The sequence below is a fragment of the Puma concolor genome, chromosome B2 (genome assembly GCF_028749965.1).
Source record: "Puma concolor isolate L17-30 chromosome B2, mPumCon1.1.hap2, whole genome shotgun sequence".
NCBI lineage: Eukaryota > Metazoa > Chordata > Mammalia > Carnivora > Felidae > Puma > Puma concolor.
In genome coordinates, this window is record NC_141671.1 from 107,699,533 (window position 1) to 107,724,313 (window position 24,781).

Consider the following 24,781-nt stretch of genomic DNA (forward strand, 5'->3'; position numbering starts at 1 on the left):
ACCATTATTACACCGTATGTTAACTAACTTGGATTTAAGTTAAATAAATAAATATTAAAAATAATAAAAATCTATTCACCAATTCCGTTAACAAGTATTTTTAGCCACATGACACACAGTCACTGAATGATGTGTATCACTTTCCATATCATAGAAGGTATACACCATATACTCATATGTTATAATTATGTATTTCCTAATAATAGATGGATGAGCACTGGGTGTTATATGTAAGTGATGAATCACTGAATTCTACTCCTGGAAAAGTTATCACACTATATGTTAACTAACTTGAATTTAAATTTAAAATTTTTTAAATTTTTTAAAAATAGTAATGTTAAATTTTAAGGTCTACAAAAACCTAACAATGATTAACATTTTACTTCATTAACTGAAAAGAGTAAACATTTTCATAACTAAGACACAAATTTCCTGCAACTCTTAACAGATACATTAGCATTCAAGATAGAAAGAAAGAAAGAAAGAAAGAAAGAAAGAAAGAAAGAAAGAAAGAAAGAAAGAAAGAAAGGGGGAGGGAGGGAGAGGGAGGAAAGAAGGAAGAAAGAAAGAAAACAAAACAAGAAAGAGAAAAGAAAAGAAAGGAAGGGGAAAAAACTCTTGGAGAAAAGGCACAAATTTTGACTGTAGCACAATCATGATCCATATTCCTGCTCTCAGTCAATTTGCAATTATAATACCTAAGACAACATGCTATTGTTTCTCATGATGATGGTGGAAACGATGACATGACACATTTGCCCTAAACATCCCAGGTAATTTACAAATACTAGCTGCACAATGTTTGACCTGGGCACTCAAAGGAAGTACAGGCTGATAAGCTCGGGTTTGCTTAGTTAAGGATTAATTTAAATACCTCAGTCTGGGCTCAGGATTATTTAACTTAAGGGTTCAGTATACTTTTCACATCCTTATTGCAGGTTTCAATAAAATGCATTCAACATGTTCATTACCTGAGGAGAGAATAAATATACCAAGTGGCAACAAAACTATCATGTAACATGGAAATTTTTTTCCAAGTCACCAAGGAAGAAGAAAGGAGATGGAATAGTGTTTATTTGGAAATACAGCTAGTACTGACTGCCCAGGAAATTGTGGGCTTATTTTTCTTGCATTTTTTTTTTCAGGGGAAAATACATAAATAAAATTCTGATCTATCTAGGAGTTTAAATGTTTTGTTACTTTGTGAACCTTGTATTTTTTTTCAGCCTTATTGAGATGTAATTGACATATAAATTGTGTAAATTTAAGGTGTACAACATGTTAATCTGATATATTTATATGTTGCAAAATGATTAACACAATGGCATTTGCTAACATCTCCATCCCATCACACAATGACCATTTCTTTTCTGGGGTGAGAACATTTAAGATCTACTTTCTTGGCAACATTCAGGTATATAATGCAGTATTATTAGCTATAATCACCATGCTGTACATAGCTCTCCGGAACTTGTAGTCATAAAACTGGAAGTTTCTGCTCTAAGGAGTTTAAATATTATATCAAGTGGACGCAACACTGTATATTAGATTCCCTCTCTCTGTTATCTAACGTTGGACTTCGCATGACATTACCCAGTGCTCAAATTGCCTAGAGAGCATCTAAAGGTTTTGGATTTAAGGAATCCAGAGAATCTGAGCCCAGAGCCCGTGGATGGGGCAATTATACAGTGTATTTATTCCGGGCTACTGAGTTACCATTCCCACTGCAGAAGCCAAGTGCATGCTTCCCAGGGGCTACATCGACCTGCTGTCTCTGTTTTAGTCCCTACCGCCATTTCTCCCATTGTAGTAAAACCGCTTGTCTCATTGTCCTCTGGCTCCACTCCTGTGTTTATCAGACTGGCTCACTTGCTGCAAAATGCCTTTTCTTACTCCTGTAGCACAAGGAGGACACACCTACCACCCTCCTGGGATGCCCCTAGTTACAGCCTCTCCATATGAATTGTGGCTTCTTTCCCTAGAACACTGTTCATTCATTCAAAACGTGTTTGTTGAGTACACTTTTTGTGTGTGCCAAGCACGGGTTCAGGCTTGAAGGATCTGGCAGGAAGCAAGACCAGTAAGTTCCCTACCTTCATGGAATGTACGTTCTCTTAGAAGAGGACCGACAACAACAGAGTAAAAATTCTTTTAAACAAAATACATTCAGGGGTGATTGATTGGGTGGCTCAGTTGCTTAAGCAACTGACTTGGGCTCAGGTCATGAACTCCCAGTTCCTGAGTTCAAGCCCCGAATCGGGCTATTTGCTCTCACCACAGAGCCCACTTTGGATCCTCTGTCTCCGTCTCTCTCTGCCCCTCCCCAGCTTGTTCTCTCTCTCTCTCTCTCTCTCTCTCTCTCTCTCTCTCTCTCTCAATAAATAAATAAATAAACAAACTTACAAAAGAAAAAAAGCCATAAAAAATAAAATAAAATAAAACAGATAATGAAAAGTACTATGAAGAAAATAAGACAAGTTGAAGGCATAAGTCCTGACTGGGCAGGAAGGCTGTCTCATCAGGGCGCTCAGAAAGAACCATGCAAAGATGACCCTAGAGCAAGGCCTAAGTGATTTCAAGGAGCTGGGCTCCTATGGGTCTTAAGGGCAAAAGCTGGGAGGCAGGAGTGTGCCTCCTGTGCTCAGAAGAGGGAAAGGCCAGTGTGGCCGGCACAGAGAACAGGGAGAGGGGTGCAAGAAGAGGCCGGGGAGCCAGCAAACGGTAGTTCGTAATTTTTCTGAAACAGCAATGCGAAGCCATAAAAAGATTTTTAGGAACAATATGATCTAATTTGTGTTTTTAATTACCAGGGATAAGCCCTCTCACGGGTTAACATCATTTTCCAACTTATACTTTGTTAAGCTAACATTTTCAAGACTACTTCCTCCAAGGACCATGTGCAGAAATTCCCAGCTTCCTGGATTGACACATTAATGGTTGAAGAGTTTGATTTCCTGCAGGTGTGGGTAGCTGAGTTTAAGTCTCCTTCCACATACCTATCTCGATCTCCATATCTATAAAGCATGTATTGCTATTCAGTTCTACTTTATTTAAAGTGTAAAATAGTGAAGTATCTGGGCAACTGGGTGGCTCAGTCGGTTAAGCAGCTGACTTAGGCTCAGGTCATCATCTCATGATTGGTGGGTTTGAGCCCCACATGGGGCTCTGCGCTGACAGCTCGGAGCCTGGAGCCTGCTTCGAATTCTGCGTCTCCTTCTCTCCCTGCCCCTCCCCCACTTGTGCTCTCTCTCTCTCTCTCTCTCTCTCTCTCTCTCTCTTTCTCTTTCAACAATAAACATTAAAAAAAAATTGTAAGTGTAAAATAGCCAAGTATTAATAGAAAAGAACAGAATAATTATGGAAGTGATAACACTGTGAGAAAAGATACACATTATATAAACACAGGCAACTGGGCAGCACAATGATTGCCTGGGAGCTACAGCATTAGAAATCCAATCCTGGGCTGCTTCAGCACTTGAGAGCCTTGAACTCTCTCTGCCTTTCTTGACACAGTCTCCCCAGGGATGGTTTGGGGAGAGGTGGAGGTAATTTTACTTTAATCATATAAAAAGACTCTCAGGCAGCTTTTTTTTAATCTCAATCAAGAAAGACCTATAATTGTTTTTTTTTACATATGGAGTGAATTTTCCCCTCTGTTTTATCACTTCTTAGCCAACCCTGACCCTTCCATCTGTCCCCAAGGAAAAAAATCACTTGAGGCGAAAAGTAAGCACAGACTATTGAGAATATGTTCCAGTGTAATGTTTTTTGTTTTTTATTTTTATTCTCTAGTAAAAAGACATTGTCCTATTTTACTGATGGATGATAACTTATACTCCTTTCCTGGGGAAGAAGAAAATAGTTCTGCTCCCTGGTTTCAAGGACATTTGCATAGAATACAACATAAACTTCTAGCTGAGAAATAATGCATTTTCTTCAAAAACATCTGCTGTCAACCTAAAACTAATTCTGAGGGCCATATAATCCAAAACAGTTGAGGAAGATCAAATAAGAAATGATCAAAATCTCTATGGTCTTTCTGAAAAAGAAGAGAAAATCCAATGCAGGGGAGGGACCAGCATGGGCAGGGGGAACAGGCAGTGTGCTGAGAAGAGATCTGAACAGCCAGAGTCAGCATCAAGTGTCATATTATCACAGCAGGGGAAACAAATAAAAAATAAAGTATTTTAAAAGCTGTGCTTTAAAATGTTGTCAAAGGAGTTTGTTGAATAAGGAAGAAAATTGCAACTACAGTGTTCTTTTTTTAATGTTCTGTATTTAATGACAGACCACTGTGATTTGTGGGGAAGAAAATGAGATCAGCAGAGGTAAGGGTATCCCTAGATGTGCACTTTCCCCCTTCCCCAACCACCTTTTCCCCCACCAGACACTCAGAATAGAAACTGTCCAATCAAATTAGAGTAGTATATATGTATATATGTGAAGGTGTGTATACATATACACACATATATATATGCACATGGGTATATAAAACAGCAAATATTTGTGTCAAAAATGGAAGCTCACAGTCATTTTTATACCCACATTTATAGCACTCCCAGGTGAGCATTTCTGTGCTCTGAGAATTACTAAGTCTTCTTCATTCTTTTTTTTGTTTTAATGTTTTTTTTTAATTTATTTTATTTTATTTTATTTTATTTTATTAACGTTTATTTATTTTTTGAGACAGAGAGAGACAGAGCATGAACGGGGGAGGGTCAGAGAGAGGGAGACACAGAATCTGAAACAGGCTCCAGGCTCTGAGCTGTCAGCACAGAGCCCGACGCAGGGCTTGAACTCACGGACCGCGAGATCATGACCTGAGCCGAAGTCGGCCGCTTAACCGACTGAGCCACCCAGGCGCCCCTGTTTTTTTTATTTTTGAGAGACAGAAAGAGAGAGCAAGCAGGGAAGGGGGAGAGAGATAGGAGGACAGAAGATCCCAAGCAGGCTCTGTGCTGACAGCAAAGAGCCCAATGCAGGGCTCAAACTCACAAACCAAGGGATCATGACCTGAGCCAAAGTCGGACACTTAACTGACTGAGCCACCCAAGTGCCTCTCTCTCTCTCTCTCTCTCTCTCTCTCTCTTTTTAATTAATTAATTTATTTTGAAAGAGACACAGTGCAAGCAGGGGAGAGTCAGAGAGAAGGAGAGAGGGAGAATCCCAAGTTGATTCTACTCAATTGGTATGCAGAGTCCAACACAGGGCTCAAACTCAGGAAACCGTGAGATCGTGACCTGAGCCGAAATCAAGTGTCCCATACTTAACCACTTAACTGAGGCACCCAGATGCCCTGGCTTCTTCATTCTTATTTCAATAGCTTTTTAAATATAATAGATGAAAACATGGAGTTTGATGACATCTCTGTGATTGCCAACTCACCTCACAAACAGTGGTATATGTGTCGTTCTGCATGGAAAAAAAGAAAAAGAAAACCACTTAAAATCCTTAAAGTTGTAAATAACTTTAATGACACTTTGGTATATTCTTCTTTCAAATTAATTTCTTGCCTCACCATTGACAAATAACCAATAAAAAAATCAAGACCAAGAAGCCCAGAGTTGGGCCTTCTCTCCAGGCAGGCCACACTGTATGAACAGCTATAAAAATCATGTTTGCATCACTGGAAAAATGGAGGAGCCTGATGTCTACTAGAAAATCCCAGGCAACTAAGAGGTAATCTGTGATGGACCAGGTTAGCGAATGAAGAGGTGTTGGCAGATGCCCAGTGGAGACAGAAGCTGAAATGGAAACCACCCACCGCTCTGGCTAGCAAAGGCCAGTAGGTTCCCCTGCCCAGACTGGCTGCTCCGGTGCCCACTCTATTGCCTGGACTGTTGCCAGCAACAAATGGTACTTCCCATTCATTCACCCAGCAAGTGCTCTCTGAGCACCTGCTATGTGCCCCTCACTGTGTTCTGTGCAGTAGACAGTGTGAACCAGAAGGAGAGAGACCCACTCTGATGGGTTTACGTGTCAGAGCAAAAGATAGCAAACACAAACTAAACAAGTAACGATCTTAGCTGAAATTTGTAAAAAGTGGTACCAAAAGAAAGGTTAAGAGTGCTTTTAGAATGTGTAATAGCTCCAAAATCCAGATAGCACCTGTTCCACGTTTTGGTAACTTCCATTCTATGGGGCACATAGTCACAAATGTGAGAGTCGGCCTAAGCAACTCCCATAATAGTGACTTCTGCGGACATATCATACAGGAAGAGCTATGAGCACCATTTGTAAGGAAAAGTTAATGTCCTTATTTAAATTTCAATGATATAGTTTCACTTATTAATAGAAAACAATATTAAAATTACCCCCAAATTATCATGATTTAACCTCCAACCTGAACAATCTGAAAAAAGGAACCAACTCACTTTTAAGTAACAAAATTCTTATTCATTAGATCTGAGTAATTACAGTGTATAGGGCCTCATCCTTAGGGAGGAGATTCTATTATTATCCTAATTTATTGATGGGGAAAGAAAGTACCCAGAGGTTAAGTACCTTACCTAGTTATACACTAAATGGCAAAGCTGGGATAAATTAAAAATCAACTATTTGGGGATGTATTTTCTACATAGAGTGGAGTGAACGTAGGGGCTATGATTCCTGGATTAGGTTGCTGCCGTGTTCCCTGCAGAGAAACTTTCAACATGATCTAGGGCCTTGCTATCCAAGTGTAATCCAAGGGCTACAAGCATCACATCACCTAGGAGCATGTTACAAGTACAGAATCTCATGTCCCACCAAAGATCTACAGAATCAGAATCTGCATTTTAACAAGATCCTTAGATTACTGTGCTTTAAATTTTGAGCAGCGTAAGACTAGGAAATTTAACAAAGGCCTGACATTCTACTAAAAGGCCTTTATGGTTTGGAGCAATTGAACATTCCTGGGTTCCATGGTTTTCATTAAACTCCCTTGGTCTCCAGTTGCATTAGTAATGTTTATCTCAAATTATGTATCACTCAGGCTATCATACTTTTCCTTTAGAGTCAAGCAAACTAAGTGAAAGCCAGTGGAAATTCAAGCAGGAATCCTCCTAGATGACTTTTCTCTTGAAGGCATTATTAGTATCAAAACAGAAACATAATTAATACTTACACACTTTAAAGGACAGTTTTCCTGATCTACAGAGTTCCAAAAATGACATCCTTGGATGCACTGCAAAAGATAATAAAGAGACAATGGTGACTAAAGAAGTGTGACTTTTTCTTGTTACCTGGTAGTACAACTTAGTAACAAAAAGTATTTTAGAAATAGATATCTACCCAGGAATCCGTGGCCTCAGAAGGATCAAGACTTTTGGAATTCTAAGCAGAGCCCTCATATCTACAGGCAGAGCAGGGCTTGGTGTGATTCACTACAGGGCTGTGGGATTGCTGAGTACAGGTGGGATGGGGTGGGCAGGCCTAGAAGCCAGAGAGCACCCAACCTTCAGGGAACACACTGTCCACCGGGTGGCTGGCAGCAGGTAAAGTCCTGGACAACATGGCATCGAGCATACTGTGCGTCCTTGCCATGTCCTCACGCACAAGCCAAGCCCAAGGGTGCCTGGGTGGCTCAATTGGTTAAGCATCTGGCTCTTGGTTTTGGCTCAGGTCATGATCTTAAAGTTCATGAGTTTGAGCTCCACATCGGGGCTGTCAGTGCAGAGTCTGCTTAGAATTCTCTGTCCTCCTCTCTCTGCCCCCACCCTACTTGTGTGCTCGCTCTCTCTCTCTCTCCCTCTCTCTCTCTCTCAAAAGAAAGAAATAAACTTAAATAGTTAAAAAAAAAAAAAAAAAAACAAGCAAAACTCAAAACTGGGAACTCAACCAGAAGGCAGCATATCAAAACCTAAATAGATCAACAGCTTGGGAAGTCTGTTCATGTTTATATTTTGAGTCACTAAACACTTGTTGAATAAATGGATACAGGTGCGGGAAAGTAATAAAACCATAAGTGTAATTGTTAGAGGAAACACTGGAGACCATCTAATCCAACCCTCTCAGACAGCATATAATAAAACTAAGTTTCAGAAATATTAAGTATTTATCCAAAGCCACACAGTAATGTAGAACCAAAATCACAGAGTTGAATTTGTCCTGTGTTCTTTCCTCTTCAAAACAGGAAGTGCCTGAGTTCATTTTTGAATATTCTATAATTCTGACGTCTCACTATTTTCAATTGAGTTTCCTCCATCAAGGACCAATAAATGAGACTTTACTTAGGGAACATTTTCATTGTAATAAAATCTGACCATTGCCCCATTTTTATCAATACAAACACTATGAACTTCCAGACAATGGAAGCGATTACTCACCGGTTCACTCAGATTATATGGCATGCCAATGTCAAGCTGCCTGCCCTGAAGTGAAGAAGGAGATAATAAATACCAGCTATCAATATTGTGTTCAGTACAATTACCACACCTTTTTATAAAAAGCTTCCTGGAATAGCGTTGCCTCCTCCATGCTTTCTGACTAGAAAGTACAATGTTTTAAAGTCATTAAATCAGTCCCGAAATCAGGTAAAATGCCAGTGCAAATTGTAAGATGGAATGTCTAAGAACTCTGCAGAAATGATAAAGGTGGGAGTGGGGATATGACTGTAAGGAGTGGTTGAGGACATTGGATAGATTCTCACACGGTATTAAATAAACCTGCGACTTTAGCCAATTCATCCATTTAAAGGACTCATAGGTTAAAGATGAATTATGTTCAGATTTTTCAAAAGTCACCTTACTTACTAAGAAGAGAGAAGAAATACAAATTCAGAATTTTACATATAGGAAAACATCAGATTACTCTTTTTTTCTCATATTTTCACAAATTTTAAGATCTTTTTGTGCTGGGGTAAACTAAAAGAAATAGGAACTAAGAGGGAAAAATCCATAAATTGTTCATCCTTTCCCTGATCATCACGTGAGTGGAGCCCTTGGCAAATAGAAAAGGCTTACAAAAGATGGCAATATTAGGCCTATGATAATCATATATGTGCCCGAACAGTGTTCTATGGATATGATCTAATTTAGATCACTGCCTCACGGACTGATTTAGAATTATGAGCAGAGGATAACTAAGTGAATACTCCTAGTACCTCTATATTGCTCAGAACCTCCCCTGAAAAGTTGCTGAATTTGAACCATTGAATTGGAAAAGACAATCCAGCAAAGAGCATGCCATCTATCCTTAGCTGTCCCAGCACTGCAAGCAAGATATGTTCCAGGAGATGGTAGAAAATCCCAAGGGGCCCTGTATGTGGTTTAAGCATCTCTTGTGGCTTTCTGAATAGCCCACTATTTTCAGAGGAAAGAGAAGATCTGTTTATCACTAAGTTCACTGAGTACTCTCTCCCCTTCTATGTAAGCACCATTCATTTTGTACTTCACTCTGTCCTTAGTACCTATAACAGTCCAGAATGATAAGAGGTGTTCAATAAATACATATGGAAGGAATAAACACATAAATTCAAGATGGTCTATTCCACAGGAATGCTCCAGAAGTCCTATCTCTTGGAAGTCTTATACAGTGGCCTACCACTGTGGGGATTTACTTGAGAAGTAATCAGACACAGGAGCCAAAGAACCAATGTTGCCTTTTCCACTCTCATTTGATGTGTCAGTGAAGATTCCTCTAACCTCCATTCCTTAACCACTTATGCTTAACATGTTTTGTTTTTACATAATAAGTACTTAGAGAGTAAGAACTGTATCTTTTAGATTAATTTTACAACCAGGTGCACAATAGTACTTTGTTTCCACAATTTTGTTCAAAATGAAGCTTTTGATTCTCCTTTATATGATTGAACCACAATCATATAAAATCAAATGTAAGAGTCATTTTGCAATCGAATTTTCATATCCCTTCAAAAATCTGTTAGCTCATAAAAACAACAGGGTGGATGTTGGGTAGATTCTCCATTCCATTTTATTTTATCTTTTTTTCATTTTTAAAGGTTTTGTTTTTAAGCAATCTCTACACCCAACATGGGGCTTGAATTCACACCCCCAAGATCAAGAGTCCCACGCTCCACTGACTAAGCCAGCCAGGCACCCCTCTCGGTTCCATTTTAAACAGTAAGTTAACAGATGTTTCTTGGTGACCATAAAGCCATATTGTAACAGTACTGAGTCAAGACTAAATTTAACAGGCTGAATGGAAAGCCCATCAAGTGGTATTGGGCAAGGTAGCCTCATGAGTCAGGTCTATAGGGTTCTGATGAAACAGAGTTTGTCAACACACTTCTCTAATCTCATGGTATTCTCCACCCCACTCTTCATCATCATTATAGCCACCATGCAGTGAGTGGCTCCTATGTTCCAGGCACTCTACAAGGTGTTTTACACTAAATCTCATTCAACATCTCAACAGCCCTACTAAGTAAGCATTATTTTTAACTCCATTGTACAACTGAGACACAGGGAGGTTTAGCAAATTGCCCAAGAGTTAAAATTTAGAGATCTGAAAGTTGTCTCCAGAGCCTGTGCTCTTAACCAAAGCACAACACCTTCTATAATCTTCACCAAATTCATGTTCCTTACTTTACAGTTAGGATCCTTACCAGTTTACCTTAGCTCCATCTATTCCAGTGATCTGCTTAAAACACGCAATCCCAGTCCTGGATCTCAAATCTTCTTAACCCATACCTACTTCTGGGCACAACCTTGTCTATTCTGCCCACCTCAGCCAGAACTAATATCATTTCCATACTTTCAACCCTGGTAAATGCAGAATAGTCTGCCTTTTAGTCCCATATGCAACACTTGCTTGTGATGTGATATTTTCAAAGTCACCTGTGCTGTCTAAACTTAGTACTCTCATCAGAGACATAAATGAGATAACATTAAGTTCACAAAACTCTGCGAGGACTCAAATAATAATGTATTAGTTATAATAGTACAGTACCAGGAACTTGGAAATCTAGTGGTAATGTTATGTGCAAACATGCTGTAAACAGCTTTTTGCAGATGTACCTTTGGTTAGTTAAGTAATAATCTCAGATACATTTCTTGATGTGCAATTGTACATGAGAGTGCTGGTTTATCCCAACTTTGCCAACTATAAATGTTTTTCATCTTTGCCAACATAATGCATATTTTTGAATCAGGCTTCCTAAGGCATTCCCACTTCAAGATTGTAGAAATATTCTTCCATAATTTATGCTAAAATTTCTATGGGGTAAAGTTTTGTTTTCTTTTTGTTATTTGTGTATATTTAAATCACACTACTTTTTTAAAGCACACTATTTTTTAATACCTCCTGGAATCTATTTTGAATCTATTTTGAATCAGTATTGTAGTTAGGTTTTTAAAATTTTGTTTAAACTTTTTTTAAAGACTTTATCTTAGAGCAGCTTTAGATTTAGAGCATAATTGAGATTAAGGTATGGAGATTTCCCAAATACCTTCTGCTCCCACACATGCATAGTCTCCCCCTGTTATCAATATCACTCATCAGAAGAGTACAATTTTTACTAAGGATAAATCTACATGGACACAATATAATCACTCCAAGTCCGTAGCGTGCCTTAGAGCTCACTCATGGAGTCATATATTCTGTGGGTTTAGACAAATACATAGTGACGTATATCTATTGCTGTATCACACAGAGTATTTTCACTATTCTAACAATCCTCAGTGCTCTATTCATCACCCCACCACCACCACCACCACGTACAAACCCATTGCTCACAACCACAGGTCTTTTTGTTGCTTCCATAGTTTTGCCTTTTCTAAAATGTCATGTGGTTGGAATCATACGGTATGTAGTCTTTTCAGATTGGCCTTCTTTCACTTAGTATATACCTTGAAGTTTCCTCCATGTCTTTTCATGGCTTGATAGCTCATTTCTTTTTAGCTCTGAATAATATTTCCTTGTCTGGATGTGCCACAATTTACTTATCCATTCACCTACTGAAGGAAGGTATTTTTTGTTCTAAATAAATAGCTCTACTTTGGTCTGAATTGCCATCTTTATCATATTCCCCACACCCTTAAGTGCCTGGTTTAATTTCTAGACTGTCTTCTGTTTTACTGGTCTGCCCATTTGCACACCAATACAAATGGTGCTAATTTCTGGATATTTTATGGAATGTTTGGATTGTTCTATTATCTTGTTATAAAGTTATATATCAATATACGAGAAAGGTACTGATGTTTGTGCTTTTTTAAACAGGATAAACTTCTGAACTCTACTGTTTCTAACAGTCTTTTATTGAGTTGAATTGATGCCTCTAACAGCATTTCTCAACAGCAGTTCCTCAGTTGTTGGGACTTGTTACTCAAAAAAAAAAAAAAAAAAAGTTTTGTTGCCAAAGAAGATCAGAAAACTATGATTAAACAAATCCATTAATATATTGTTGTGGCCTGTGAATCTACAAAAAGCTGGCAAAAAGCATTTCCATAAGTTATTTGACCATAAGTCCCTTTTGTCTCTCTTTCATAAAGGATCCCACAATACTAGGGTTCTGAAGACCACTAATTTTTGTTCTCTGCAGCACAGGCACATATAACTCAAAAATGTCAAGTTAGTTAACACACTCAACTAACACACACAGATCCCCCTACTGATGTAAAATACTCCTGTTCATGCGTAGAACTATGATTTGTGCATTAATGGACAGCAATTCTAACATTCCTTTGGACCAGACATCGTGTTTCTTTTTAAATGGCAAAGATGCCTCACTATCAAGAACCACCCAGTGACATCAAAGATTTTACCTTCACAGCCAATGTCCAGGCTAAAAGAATGGAGCACAAAAAAATTCACACAGTATAATAAACTCCAGCACTTTCCATATCCTTTCCCCTGATCCATGGCTATGCTCACTGTTTATTCACCTAGCTTTTGTCACTCCAGGTCCTGTGTGGGAGGCCCAGATGGAGAACATTTATTACAGCCACCAGTGAAATTGGCAGACCGTGTCTCTTGCAGCCGCCACCATATCAGCTGTGCCTTTGTCTGTAGGTGGTAAACGGAAGGCAGTGCAACAAGGAACAAACTGTCCACTCCTACTGCCTGAGACCAAAGGAGCCCACACAAAGGCAAGAGAAAACTAAACCTAACTGAAAAATAAAAGAAAAAAAAATAAAACAAATAAACAGGAGGCTACAATCATGGAAGCAACCAACATCAGTTTTGATAGTGTGGGGAAATTAACAAATTATGGTGGTACATTTATCAGATGGAAATATTCTAAATATATTCAAGATCTTGTTTCCATAAAAACTTCAGGATATAGGAAAAACTTACAATGTAATGTTAAATGGAAAAGGTGAGTGCCCAACTGTATGTAAAATTACATACATGTTAGAAGAAAGAATACTCTTTTCTTTATTCTCTATTTCTTCTGTATCTTATAAATATTTTACAATGAGTATATGTTCTTATTATAATCAGAGAAAATGTTTAATTTTTTTAGTAAAGAAAACATTTAATAGTCTTATTCTTCCATTTTTAAGTTTGGATGACAACTGTAAAAACCTAAAGCATACAATTCTACATTAATGGCAATGAAGTCTTCAACAATGAATTGTATAAAATACCAAACTTCTTTAAAAAGTGCTACTATCCATAGCAAGCTTAGGTAGTGTTTTAAACTATATTTTAAATGAAGCCAGAAGAGCGTAACATGAATAAATCTGTTTTTTATCTGCCACGGATTTCTACCTCCAATACTTTAACATGACAATGAGTACTGTATTTGGTACTTTTATTATTCTAAAAAGTAGGACTATAAGCAGTATAACCTTTTAAGCTTTCTTGCTATTTCCTTTGTCTTTACATAAGAAGGGTGCATCTTTCCGTGGCTAGAATGTATTTAGTTTTTACGGTTGATTCAGTGGCTGTTTTAAGGACAACTGAGTCACAATAACTGAAAGATATGAAACAATGTATATAGGAAGGGCGACACCCGGAAATGAGAAGGAAAACATAAATTTTCTAACCAAAACACTCATAACTGAAAAAAATTACAAATGCACAGACAGAAGTAAAGCAATTTAAAAATGATTCTTGCTTTTCAAATAAAATGTTGTTCTATATGGCATCTGTATCTGCTTCCTTGGGCATCCACCTGCCGATACCTCCATCCATCCACAATATAAACAGTACTGCCTGCCATCTGCAGCTAGTAGGCATTGCCCTGTGGCCAAACCTATTTCTGACTTCAAGACAAACAAACAGTTTTGTAATAAATGAGTTTAAATTGATACTTTTAAAGCATGCAAAATTTATTACATTGAAGCCTCTGTAACCCAAGTCCTATGCCTCCTCACACACGCACAAATCTATGAACAGATAACTTAAAGAACTAAAATAGCTCCCCTACCTTCTGTAATTAAAAACATCCCTAATTTATTTTGGAAAAAGAATCTTTCTGGCCTCGCTACCACTTCTTACTTAGGAGAATATCTCTCATAAAGAAAAAATACCTCACTCATTTGCAACAAGCTGAATTTTCCATGTTCCAGTTCCTGCAAAGACAAATATTAGACCAGCAAAACTTACCAGGTTAGTCACACATGACTTTAGGCAGCTGTTTAAAACTGTACACTGTACCACAGAAATCCATATGCAGCCAAGACTCACAAAACTGACAAGTTTCGGACCAAGCCAGGAAATGTTCTTCATCACTTCACCAATGGCGACTTTCAGGCGACTGTTCTCATTTTCTCCATTTCACTACATCGGTTCTTTAAGTTTCAGTTGAAAGGGTGGCTGGTGGAGTTTGGGGTTTTTGTTTTTTTTTTTTTTGACATGTTAGAATATCTTTGCCTTATAAAATAATATTTACGTCTTTTGCTTTAGACCTTTGAATCGTAGACAGCTTGTAACATTCACAGAGCAGCTGTTTCATAATTTCGTTTCCCTTTACTCTCATAAAGAAGATCACCTGCTGTCTAAAGGTTAGAGCTTAGAAGTGCGCTTCGCAGGGGGAAGGAAACCACGTAGAAAACGCAAACTGCATTTCAGCAAGCGTGTGACACGTGCGCAGTCTGAAACCGGAACACTCGAGATCATCCACCCCTTCACTTCTCTGAGGTTGGTTCAGCTACACAGGAAACTGGGTTTGGACCGTCTACGCTTTAGCCAGCGGTGACACTATTATAATGAAGAATTATCAGAAAAATAGAATCAAACGATGCTACGGGGGGGGGGGGGGGAAACAGAACCCTTTGAAATACATATTTTGAAATTAAAAAGCAAATAAAGCTGAAATTAATAGACAAATACTCGGAGGGTGAGTAAAGACAAGGAAGTTTGTTAGCGCACTTTGAGAACTTCACTACATATTAACTAAAATACTGCCTTATCAAGGCTATTGAGACAGAGAGCTAAAACTAGCCACTCTCTAAGATATGTACAAGTGTAGCTCTCTTGAAAAGGAAATACTGTACAATTTCAATGAGTCAGACATCAAGATAAAGTTAAGAATTTCAAATCCACAAGGTACAGAAGTGAGTCATTCTGGAGAGCTACTTTTTAGATTGCTGGGGGTTAACTCGTTAAGGCCAGATAGTTTTGTGTTTGCTGTTTTTTCTTATGACTTAAGTATCCATGTCTTTTTTCCTAAATTTGCTTTATGTTTTATTTTATATTTGAGACAGAGAAAGAGACAGAGCGCTAGCAGGGGAAGGTCAGAGAGACGGAGACAGAATCTGAAGCAGACTCTAGGCGGTGAGCTTTCAGCACAGAGCCGGCTCGAACTCTTGAGCAGTGAGGTCATGACCTGAGCCGAAGAAAGACGCTCAATCTACTGAGCCACCCAGGTACCCCAAACTTCCATGTTTTCTTCTTCCTCCTCTTCTTCTCCTTCTTCTTCTTCTTCCTCTCCTTCTTCTTCCTCTTCTTCTTCTTCTTCGCCTTTGTCTTCATCTTCATCTTCTTTTTCTTTTTAATTAAAAAAACAAAACTTTGAAAAAAACTTTAATAATAAAAAAAAAATGATGGGGTGCCTGGGTGGCGCAGTCGGTTAAGCGTCCGACTTCAGCCAGGTCACGATCTCGCGGTCCGGGAGTTCGAGCCCCGCATCGGGCTCTGGGCTGATGGCTCAGAGCCTGGAGCCTGTTTCCGATTCTGTGTCTCCCTCTCTCTCTGCCCCTCCCCCGTTCATGCTCTGTCTCTCTCTGTCCCAAAAATAAATAAACGTTGAAAAAAAAAAATAAAAAAAAAAAATTAGGTAATTGCTTTGGGCCCTAATCCAATATGATGGGTGTCTTTTTTTTTTTTTAATTTACATCCAAGTTAGTTGGCGTATAGCTCTATACCATGTCTTCTTAAATAAATTATACTAACATAACAAGCTTTTCTTATTGGCCCCAGGTTCTCATTGTGAGCAATACATGCCTGGTTTTTTTTTTTTCATTTATTTTATTTATTTTTTTTTAACATTTATTTATTTTTGAGACAGAGAGAGACAGAGCATGAACGGGGGAGGGTCACAGAGAGAGGAAGACACAGAATCCGAAGCTGGCTCCAGGCTCTGATCTGTCAGCACAGAGCCCGACGCGGGGCTTGAACTCACAGACCGCGAGATCATGACCTGAGCCGAAGTCGGACACCCAACCGACTGAGCCACCCAGGCGCCCCGGGTTTTTTTTTTAAAGCTAAACATCTTTGAGCAAATTGTTGACGAAACTGCTCTATAACGTAAAGACAAACAGTACTGACTCCAGAATTGACCCCTAAAGCTTGTTGTCTTGAAAAAACTTCTACCTGATCTTTGCCACCTGGCCTTTGTTCATTCTCTCCATTTTATTTTCATTTTTTTTAACATTTATTTATTTTTGAGACAGAGAGAGAGAGAGAGCATGAACAGGGGAGGGTCGGAGAAAGAGGGAGACACAGAATCTGAAACAGGCTCCAGGCTCTGAGCCATCAGCACAGAGCCCGACGCGGGGCTCGAACCCACGGATGCAAGATCATGACCTGAGCCGAAGTCGGACACCCAACCGACTGAGCCACCCAGGCGCCCCGGGTTTTTTTTTTAAAGCTAAACATCTTTGAGCAAATGTTGACGAAACTGCTCTATAACGTAAAGACAAACAGTACTGACTCCAGAATTGACCCCTAAAGCTTGTTGTCTTGAAAAAACTTCTACCTGATCTTTGCCACCTGGCCTTTGTTCATTCTCTCCATTTTATTTTCATTTTTTTTAACATTTATTTATTTTTGAGACAGAGAGAGAGAGAGAGCATGAACAGGGGAGGGTCAGAGAAAGAGGGAGACACAGAATCTGAAACAGGCTCCAGGCTCTGAGCTGTCAGCACAGAGCCCGACGCGGGGCTCGAACCCACGGATGCAAGATCATGACCTGAGCCGAAGTCGGACGCTTAACCGACTGAGCCACCCAGGGGCCCCCATTCTCTCCATTTTAAAGAATGCAGATTAAAGAATATACAACCCTCTGATTTCTTGGTCAGAGGAAAATGGCCATCTTTCCACAAAATACACATTTAAGTCAAAGAATAAACTTCCTTGTCTAAGGGATTTCCTCATTCTAACGAAAGTCATCTTCTTCACTGTGGTACCTATGTCTTGTGCCACATTAGCACAAATAATATTTGTAACATTTACTTCCTTAACAGAATGGACCGCTAAGTACTTCCTTGATGTAGCTTTATTGGGGGAGGGTGATAAAGAAGTCACCTTCAATTCTTTTTTTTTTTTTTGGATACTAACTAGGTATGTATGTATTACGAAATATAAAAATTCTGATTTTGCTACCTCTAGGTACACTGTACATATATAAGATCAATACAATACAATACAAATGACACAGTCCCTGAGGACACTTTTCACTTATTATTTGCATTTTAACACTAAATTTAATCTCAAAATTTTATAGATATAACTTATATCCTTTTTGTTGGTTTCACTCAAACTTAAAAAGTATGATTTAGGGCGCCTGGGTGGCGCAGTCGGTTAAGCGTCCGACTTCAGCCAGGTCACGATCTCGCGGTCCGAGAGTTCGAGCCCCGCGTCAGGCTCTGGGCTGATGGCTCAGAGCCTGGAGCCTGTTTCCGATTCTGTGTCTGCCTCTCTCTCTGCCCCTCCCCCGTTCATGCTCTGTCTCTCTCTGTCCCAAAAATAAATAAAAACGTTGAAAAAAAATTTGAAAAAAAAAAAAAAAAAAAAAAAAAAGTATGATTTGTCATGGAGAGGGAAGATGGCGGCGTAGGAGGACGCTGGGCTCACCGCGCGTCCTGCTGATCACTTAGATTCCACCTACACCTGCCTAAATAACCCAGAAAACCGCCAGAGGATTAGCAGAACGGAGTCGCCGGAGCCAAGCGCAGACAAGAGGCCCACGGAAGAGGGTAGGAAGGGCGGCGAGGCGGTGCGCGCTCCACGGACTGGCGGGAGGGCGCCGGGGCGGAGGGGCGGCTCGCCGGCCAAGCAGAGCCCCCGGGGTCTGGCTTGCAAAAAGCGGAGGGGCCTTATGGACTGTGTTCCGACAGCAAGCGCGACTTAGCGTCTGGGAGGTCATAAGTTAACAGCTCTGCTCAGAAAGCGGGAAGGCTGGAGGACAAAGGGAAGGAGAGCTGCTGAGCCCCCTGACGACAGAGCTCAGTTTGGTGGGGAACAAAGGCGCTCGCCAGCGCCATCTCCCCCACCCATCCCCCAGCCAAAATCCCAAAGAGAACCAGTTCCTGCCAGGGAACTTGCTCACTCCTCGCAAACACCCAACTCTGCGCTTCTGCGTAGCCAAACCTCCGGCAGCGGATCTGACTCCCTCCTGCTGCCACAGGGCCCCTCCTGAAGTGGATCACCTAAGGAGAAGCAAGCTAAGCCTGCCCCTCCTGCCCCTGTGCACCTTGCCTACCCACCCCAGCTAAGACGCCAGATCCCCAGCATCACAAGCCTGGCAGTGTGCAAGTAGCCCAGACAGGCCACCCCACCCCACAGTGAATCCCGCCCCTAGGAGAGGGGAAGAGAAGGCACACACCAGTCTGACTGTGGACACAGCGGTGGGCTGGGGGCAGACATCAGGTCTGACTGCGGCTCCACCCACCAACTCCAGTTATACACCACAGCACAGGGGAAGTGCCCTGCAGGTCCTCACCACGCCAGGGACTATCCAAAATGACCAAGCGGAAGAATTCCCCTCAGAAGAATCTCCAGGAAATAACAACAGCTAATGAGCTGATCAAAAAGGATTTAAATAATATAACAGAAAGTGAATTTAGAATAATAGTCATAAAATTAATCGCTGGGCTTGAAAACAGTATAGCTGACAGCAGAGAATCTCTTGCTACAGAGATCAAGGGACTAAGGAACAGTCACGAGGAGCTGAAAAACGCTTTAAACGAAATGCATAACAAAATGGAAACCACCACGGCTCGGATTGAAGAGGCAGAGGAGAGAATAGGTGAACTAGAAGATAAAGTTATGGAAAAAGAGGAAGCTGAGAAAAAGAGAGAGAAAAAAATCCAGGAGTATGAGGGGAAAATTAGAGAACTAAGTGATACACTAAAAAGAAATAATATACGCATAATTGGTATCCCAGAGGAGGAAGAGAGAGGGAAAGGTGCTGAAGGGGTACTTGAAGAAATAATAGCTGAGAACTTCCCTGAAGTGGGGAAGGAAAAAGGCATTGAAATCCAAGAGGCACAGAGAACTCCCTTCAGACGTAACTTGAATCGATCTTCTGCACGACATATCCTAGTGAAACTGGCAAAATACAAGGATAAAGAGAAAATTCTGAAAGCAGCAAGGGGTAAACGTGCCCTCACATATAAAGGGAGACCTATAAGACTCGTGACTGATCTCTCTTTTGAAACTTGGCAGGCCAGAAAGAACTGGCACAAGATTTTCAGTGTGCTAGACAGAAAAAATATGCAGCCGAGAATCCTTTATCCAGCAAGTCTGTCATTTAGAATAGAAGGAGAGATAAAGGTCTTCCCAAACAAACAAAAACTGAAGGAATTTGTCACCACTAAACCAGCCCTACAAGAGATCCTAAGGGGGACCCTGTGAGACAAAGTACCAGAGACATCACTACAAGCATAAAACATACAGACATCACAATGACTCTAAACCCATATCTTTCTATAATAACACTGAATGTAAATGGATTAAATGCGCCAACCAAAAGACATAGGGTATCAGAATGGATAAAAAAACAAGACCCATCTATTTGCTGTCTACAAGAGACTCATTTTAGACCTGAGGACACCTTTAGATTGAGAGTGAGGGGATGGAGAACTATTTATCATGCTACTGGAAGCCAAAAGAAAGCTGGAGTAGCCATACTTCTATCAGACAAACTAGACTTTAAATTAAAGGCTGTAACAAGAGATGAAGAAGGACATTATATAATAGTGACAGGGTCTATCCATCAGGAAGAGCTAACAATTATAAATGTCTATGCGCCGAATACCGGAGCGCCCAAATATATAAAACAATTACTCATAAACATAAGCAACCTTATTGATAAGAATGTGGTAATTGCAGGGGACTTTAACACCCCACTTACAGAAATGGATAGATCATCTAGACACACGGTCAATAAAGAAACAAGGCCCTGAATGAGACATTGGATCAGATGGACTTGACAGATATATTTAGAACTCTGCATCCCAAAGCAACAGAATATACTTTCTTCTCAAGTGCACATGGAACATTCTCCAAGATAGATCATATACTGGGTCACAAAACAGCCCTTCATAAGTTTACAAGAATTGAAATCATACCATGCATACTTTCAGACCACAATGCTATGAAGCTTGAAATCAACCACAGGAAAAAGTCTGGAAAACCTCCAAAAGCATGGAGGTTAAAGAACACCCTACTAACGAATGAGTGGGTCAACCAGGCAATTAGAGAAGAAATTAAAAAATATATGGAAACAAACGAAAATGAAAATACAACAATCCAAACGCTTTGGGACGCAGCGAAGGCAGTCCTGAGAGGAAAATACATTGCAATCCAGGCCTATCTCAAGAAACAAGAAAAATCCCAAATACAAAATCTAACAGCACACCTAAAGGAAATAGAAGCAGAACAGCAAAGGCAGCCTAAACCCAGCAGAAGAAGAGAAATCATAAAGATCAGAGCAGAAATAAACAATATAGAATCTAAAAAAACTGTAGAGCAGATCAACGAAACCAAGAGTTGGTTTTTTGAAAAAATAAACAAAATTGACAAACCTCTAGCCAGGCTTCTCAAAAAGAAAAGGGAGATGACCCAAATAGATAAAATCATGAATGAAAATGGAATGATTACAACCAATCCCTCAGAGATACAAACAATTATCAGGGAATACTATGAAAAATTATATGCCAACAAATTGGACAACCTGGAAGAAATGGACAAATTCCTGAACACCCACACTCTTCCAAAACTCAATCAGGAGGAAATAGAAAGCTTGAACAGACCCATAACCAGCAAAGAAATTGAATCGGTTATCAAAAATCTCCCAACAAATAAGAGTCCAGGACCAGATGGCTTCCCAGGGGAGTTCTACCAGACGTTTAAAACAGAGATAGTACCTATCCTTCTCAAGCTATTCCAAGAAATAGAAAGGGACGGAAAACTTCCAGACTCATTCTATGAAGCCAGTATTACTTTGATTCCTAAACCAGACAGAGACCCAGTAAAAAAAGAGAACTACAGGCCAATATCCCTGATGAATATGGATGCAAAAATTCTCAATAAGATACTAGCAAATCGAATTCAACGGCATATAAAAAGAATTATTCACCATGATCAAGTGGGATTCATTCCTGGGATGCAGGGCTGGTTCAACATTCGCAAATCAATCAACGTGATACATCACATTAACAAAAAAAAAAGAGAAAAACCATATGATCCTGTCAATCGATGCAGAAAAGGCCTTTGACAAAATCCAGCACCCTTTCTTAATAAAAACTCTTGAGAAAGTCGGGATAGAAGGAACATACTTAAAGATCATAAAAGCCATTTATGAAAAGCCCACAGCTAACATCATCCTCAACAGGGAAAAACTGAGAGCTTTTTCCCTGAGATCAGGAACACGACAGGGATGCCCACTCTCACCGCTGTTGTTTAACATAGTGCTGGAAGTTCTAGCATCAGCAATCAGACAACAAAAGGAAATCAAAGGCATCAAAATTGGCAAAGATGAAGTCAAGCTTTCGCTTTTTGCAGATGACATGATATTATACATGGAAAATCCGATAGACTCCACCAAAAGTCTGCTAGAACTGATACATGAATTCAGCAAAGTTGCAGGATACAAAATCAATGTACAGAAATCAGTTGCATTCTTATACACTAACAATGAAGCAACAGAAAGACAAATAAAGAAACTGATCCCATTCACAATTGCACCAAGAAACGTAAAATACCTAGGAATAAATCTAACCAAAGATGTAAAGGATCTGTATGCTGAAAACTATAGAAAGCTTATGAAGGTAATTGAAGAAGATTTAAAGAAATGGAAAGACATTCCCTGCTCATGGATTGGAAGAATAAATATTGTCAAAATGTCAATACTACCCAAAGCTATCTACACATTCAATGCAATCCCAATCAAAATTGCACCAGCATTCTTCTCGAAACTAGAACAAGCAATCCTAAAATTCATATGGAACCACAAAAGGCCCTGAATAGCCAAAGTAATTTGGAAGAAGAAGACCAAAGCAGGAGGCATCACAATCCCAGACTTTAGCCTCTACTACAAAGCTGTCATCATCAAGACAGCATGGTATTGGCACAAAAACAGACACATAGACCAATGGAATAGAATAGAAACCCCGGAACTAGACCCACAAACGTATGGCCAACTCATCTTTGACAAAGCAGGAAAGAACATCCAATGGAAAAAAGACAGTCTCTTTAACAAATGGTGCTGGGAGAACTGGACAGCAACATGCAGAAGGTTGAAACTAGACCACTTTCTCACACCATTCACAAAAATAAACTCAAAATGGATAAAGGACCTGAATGTGAGACAGGAAACCATCAAAACCTTAGAGGAGAAAGCAGGCTGACCTCAGCCGTAGCAATCTCTTACTCGACACATCCCCAAAGGCAAGGGAATTAAAAGCAAAAGTGAATTACTGGGACCTTATGAAGATAAAAAGCTTCTGCACAGCAAAGGAAACAACCAACAAAACTAAAAGGCAACCAACGGAATGGGAAAAGATCTTTGCAAATGACATATCGGACAAAGGGCTAGTATCCAAAATCTATAAAGAGCTCACCAAACTCCACACCCAAAAAGCAAATAACCCAGTGAAGAACTGGGCAGAAAACATGAATAGACACTTCTCTAAAGAAGACATCCGGATGGCCAACAGGCACATGAAAAGATGTTCAGCGTCGCTCCTTATCAGGGAAATACAAATCAAAACCACACTCAGGTATCACCTCACGCCAGTCAGAGTGGCCAAAATGAACAAATCAGGAGACTATAGATGCTGGAGATGATGTGGAGAAACGGGAACCCTCTTGCACTGTTGGTGGGAATGCAAATTGGTGCAGCCGCTCTGGAAAGCAGTGTGGAGGTTCCTCAGAAAATTAAAAATAGACCTACCCTATGACCCAGCAATAGCACTGCTAGGAATTTATCCAAGGGACACAGGAGTACTGATGCATAGGGGCACTTGTACCTCAATGTTCATAGCAGCACTCTCAACAATAGCCAAATTATGGAAAGAGCCTAAATGTCCATCAACTGATGAATGGATAAAGAAATTGTGGTTTATATACATAATGGAATACTACGTGGCAATGAGAAAAAATGAAATATGGCCTTTTGTAGCAACGTGGATGGAACTGGAGAGTGTGATGCTAAGTGAAATAAGCCATACAGAGAAAGACAGATACCATATGGCTTCACTCTTATGTGGATCCTGAGAAACTTAACAGGAACCCGTGGGGGAGGGGAAGGAAAAAAAAAAAAAAAAAAAAAGAGGTTAGAGTGGGAGAGAGCCAAAGCATAAGAGACTGTTGAGAACTGAGAACAAACTAAGGGTTGATGGGGGGTGGGAGGGAGGAGAGGGTGGGTGATGGGTATTGAGGAGGGCACCTTTTGGGATGAGCACTGGGTGTTGTATGGAAACCAATTTGACAATAAATTTCATATATAAAAAAAAAAAGTATGATTTGTTAAAAAAGACTGCAAACAAATAAAAAATGTGGAACGTTTCATGAATTTGTGTGTCATCCTTATGCAGGGGCCGTGCTAATCTTCTCTGTATCGTTCCAGTTTTAGTATATGTGCTGCACAAAATAGCCTTCAATTTCAAGTTTTTGTGCTTATTCTGTTTTTTGGAATTTAACTGGCATTTAGTTACACTCATGAAAAATGGACTGTGTTCAAAGATATTTGTTATGGAATTACTTATATCAAGAGATTGGAAACAATCTAACAGTCCAATAATATAATACTGAATCTCAATCAATTCATATATCTTCTCCAGGTGATTTCTCTGCATGGGCTTGTTTGGACTTCTTCCCAGCATGATGGTCTCCAAGCAATTGGAGAGCTTACATGGTGACTCAGAGATTTTGTGCAAGTGCTCCAGTGCTAAGCTGCGTTGTCTTTTATGATTCAGCTTTAGAAGTCATAGTTACCTTTGCTGCATTTTATTGGTTGCCAGAGAGTCATAAAACTGCCCAGAATTGAGGAGAAGGAAATAGGTCCCACCTCTTGATGTGAAAATAGCAAGATTTGAGAAGAACATGTAGAATGGAAGAGATTGTTGCACTACCTTTGGAAAATACAATCGGCCACCAAGTGGGCAGTCATCATTTGCGTCGTTCTAAAAGGCAGACATTTTATTATTTTTTTAAGTAATCTCTACTC

General features: G+C 39.8%; 1 protein-coding gene and 1 non-coding gene across 3 annotated transcripts in view; both read right to left on the reverse strand.

Annotated features, from left to right (window-relative positions):
* The window catches only part of ROS1 (ROS proto-oncogene 1, receptor tyrosine kinase), a 118,684-nt gene extending 103,590 nt beyond the window's left edge, over nucleotides 1–15,094 (reverse strand). For both annotated transcript variants that reach the window (XM_086707673.1, XM_086707674.1), the window contains exons 1-4: nucleotides 14,494–15,094; nucleotides 8,307–8,351; nucleotides 7,106–7,165; nucleotides 5,386–5,412 (exon numbers count right to left, since the gene is read on the reverse strand). In XM_086707673.1, coding sequence (XP_086563799.1) covers nucleotides 5,386–5,412; nucleotides 7,106–7,165; nucleotides 8,307–8,351; nucleotides 14,494–14,616 — 255 coding nt within the window. In that variant the 5' untranslated portion in view covers nucleotides 14,617–15,094. The remainder of the gene's footprint in view (nucleotides 1–5,385; nucleotides 5,413–7,105; nucleotides 7,166–8,306; nucleotides 8,352–14,493) is intronic.
* Nucleotides 15,095–24,104: 9,010 nt separating this feature from the next.
* LOC112863051 (U6 spliceosomal RNA) lies at nucleotides 24,105–24,209 on the reverse strand. Its single transcript, XR_015251772.1, has one exon. It is a non-coding gene; the product is annotated as a U6 spliceosomal RNA (small nuclear RNA).
* Nucleotides 24,210–24,781: the final 572 nt, after the last annotated feature.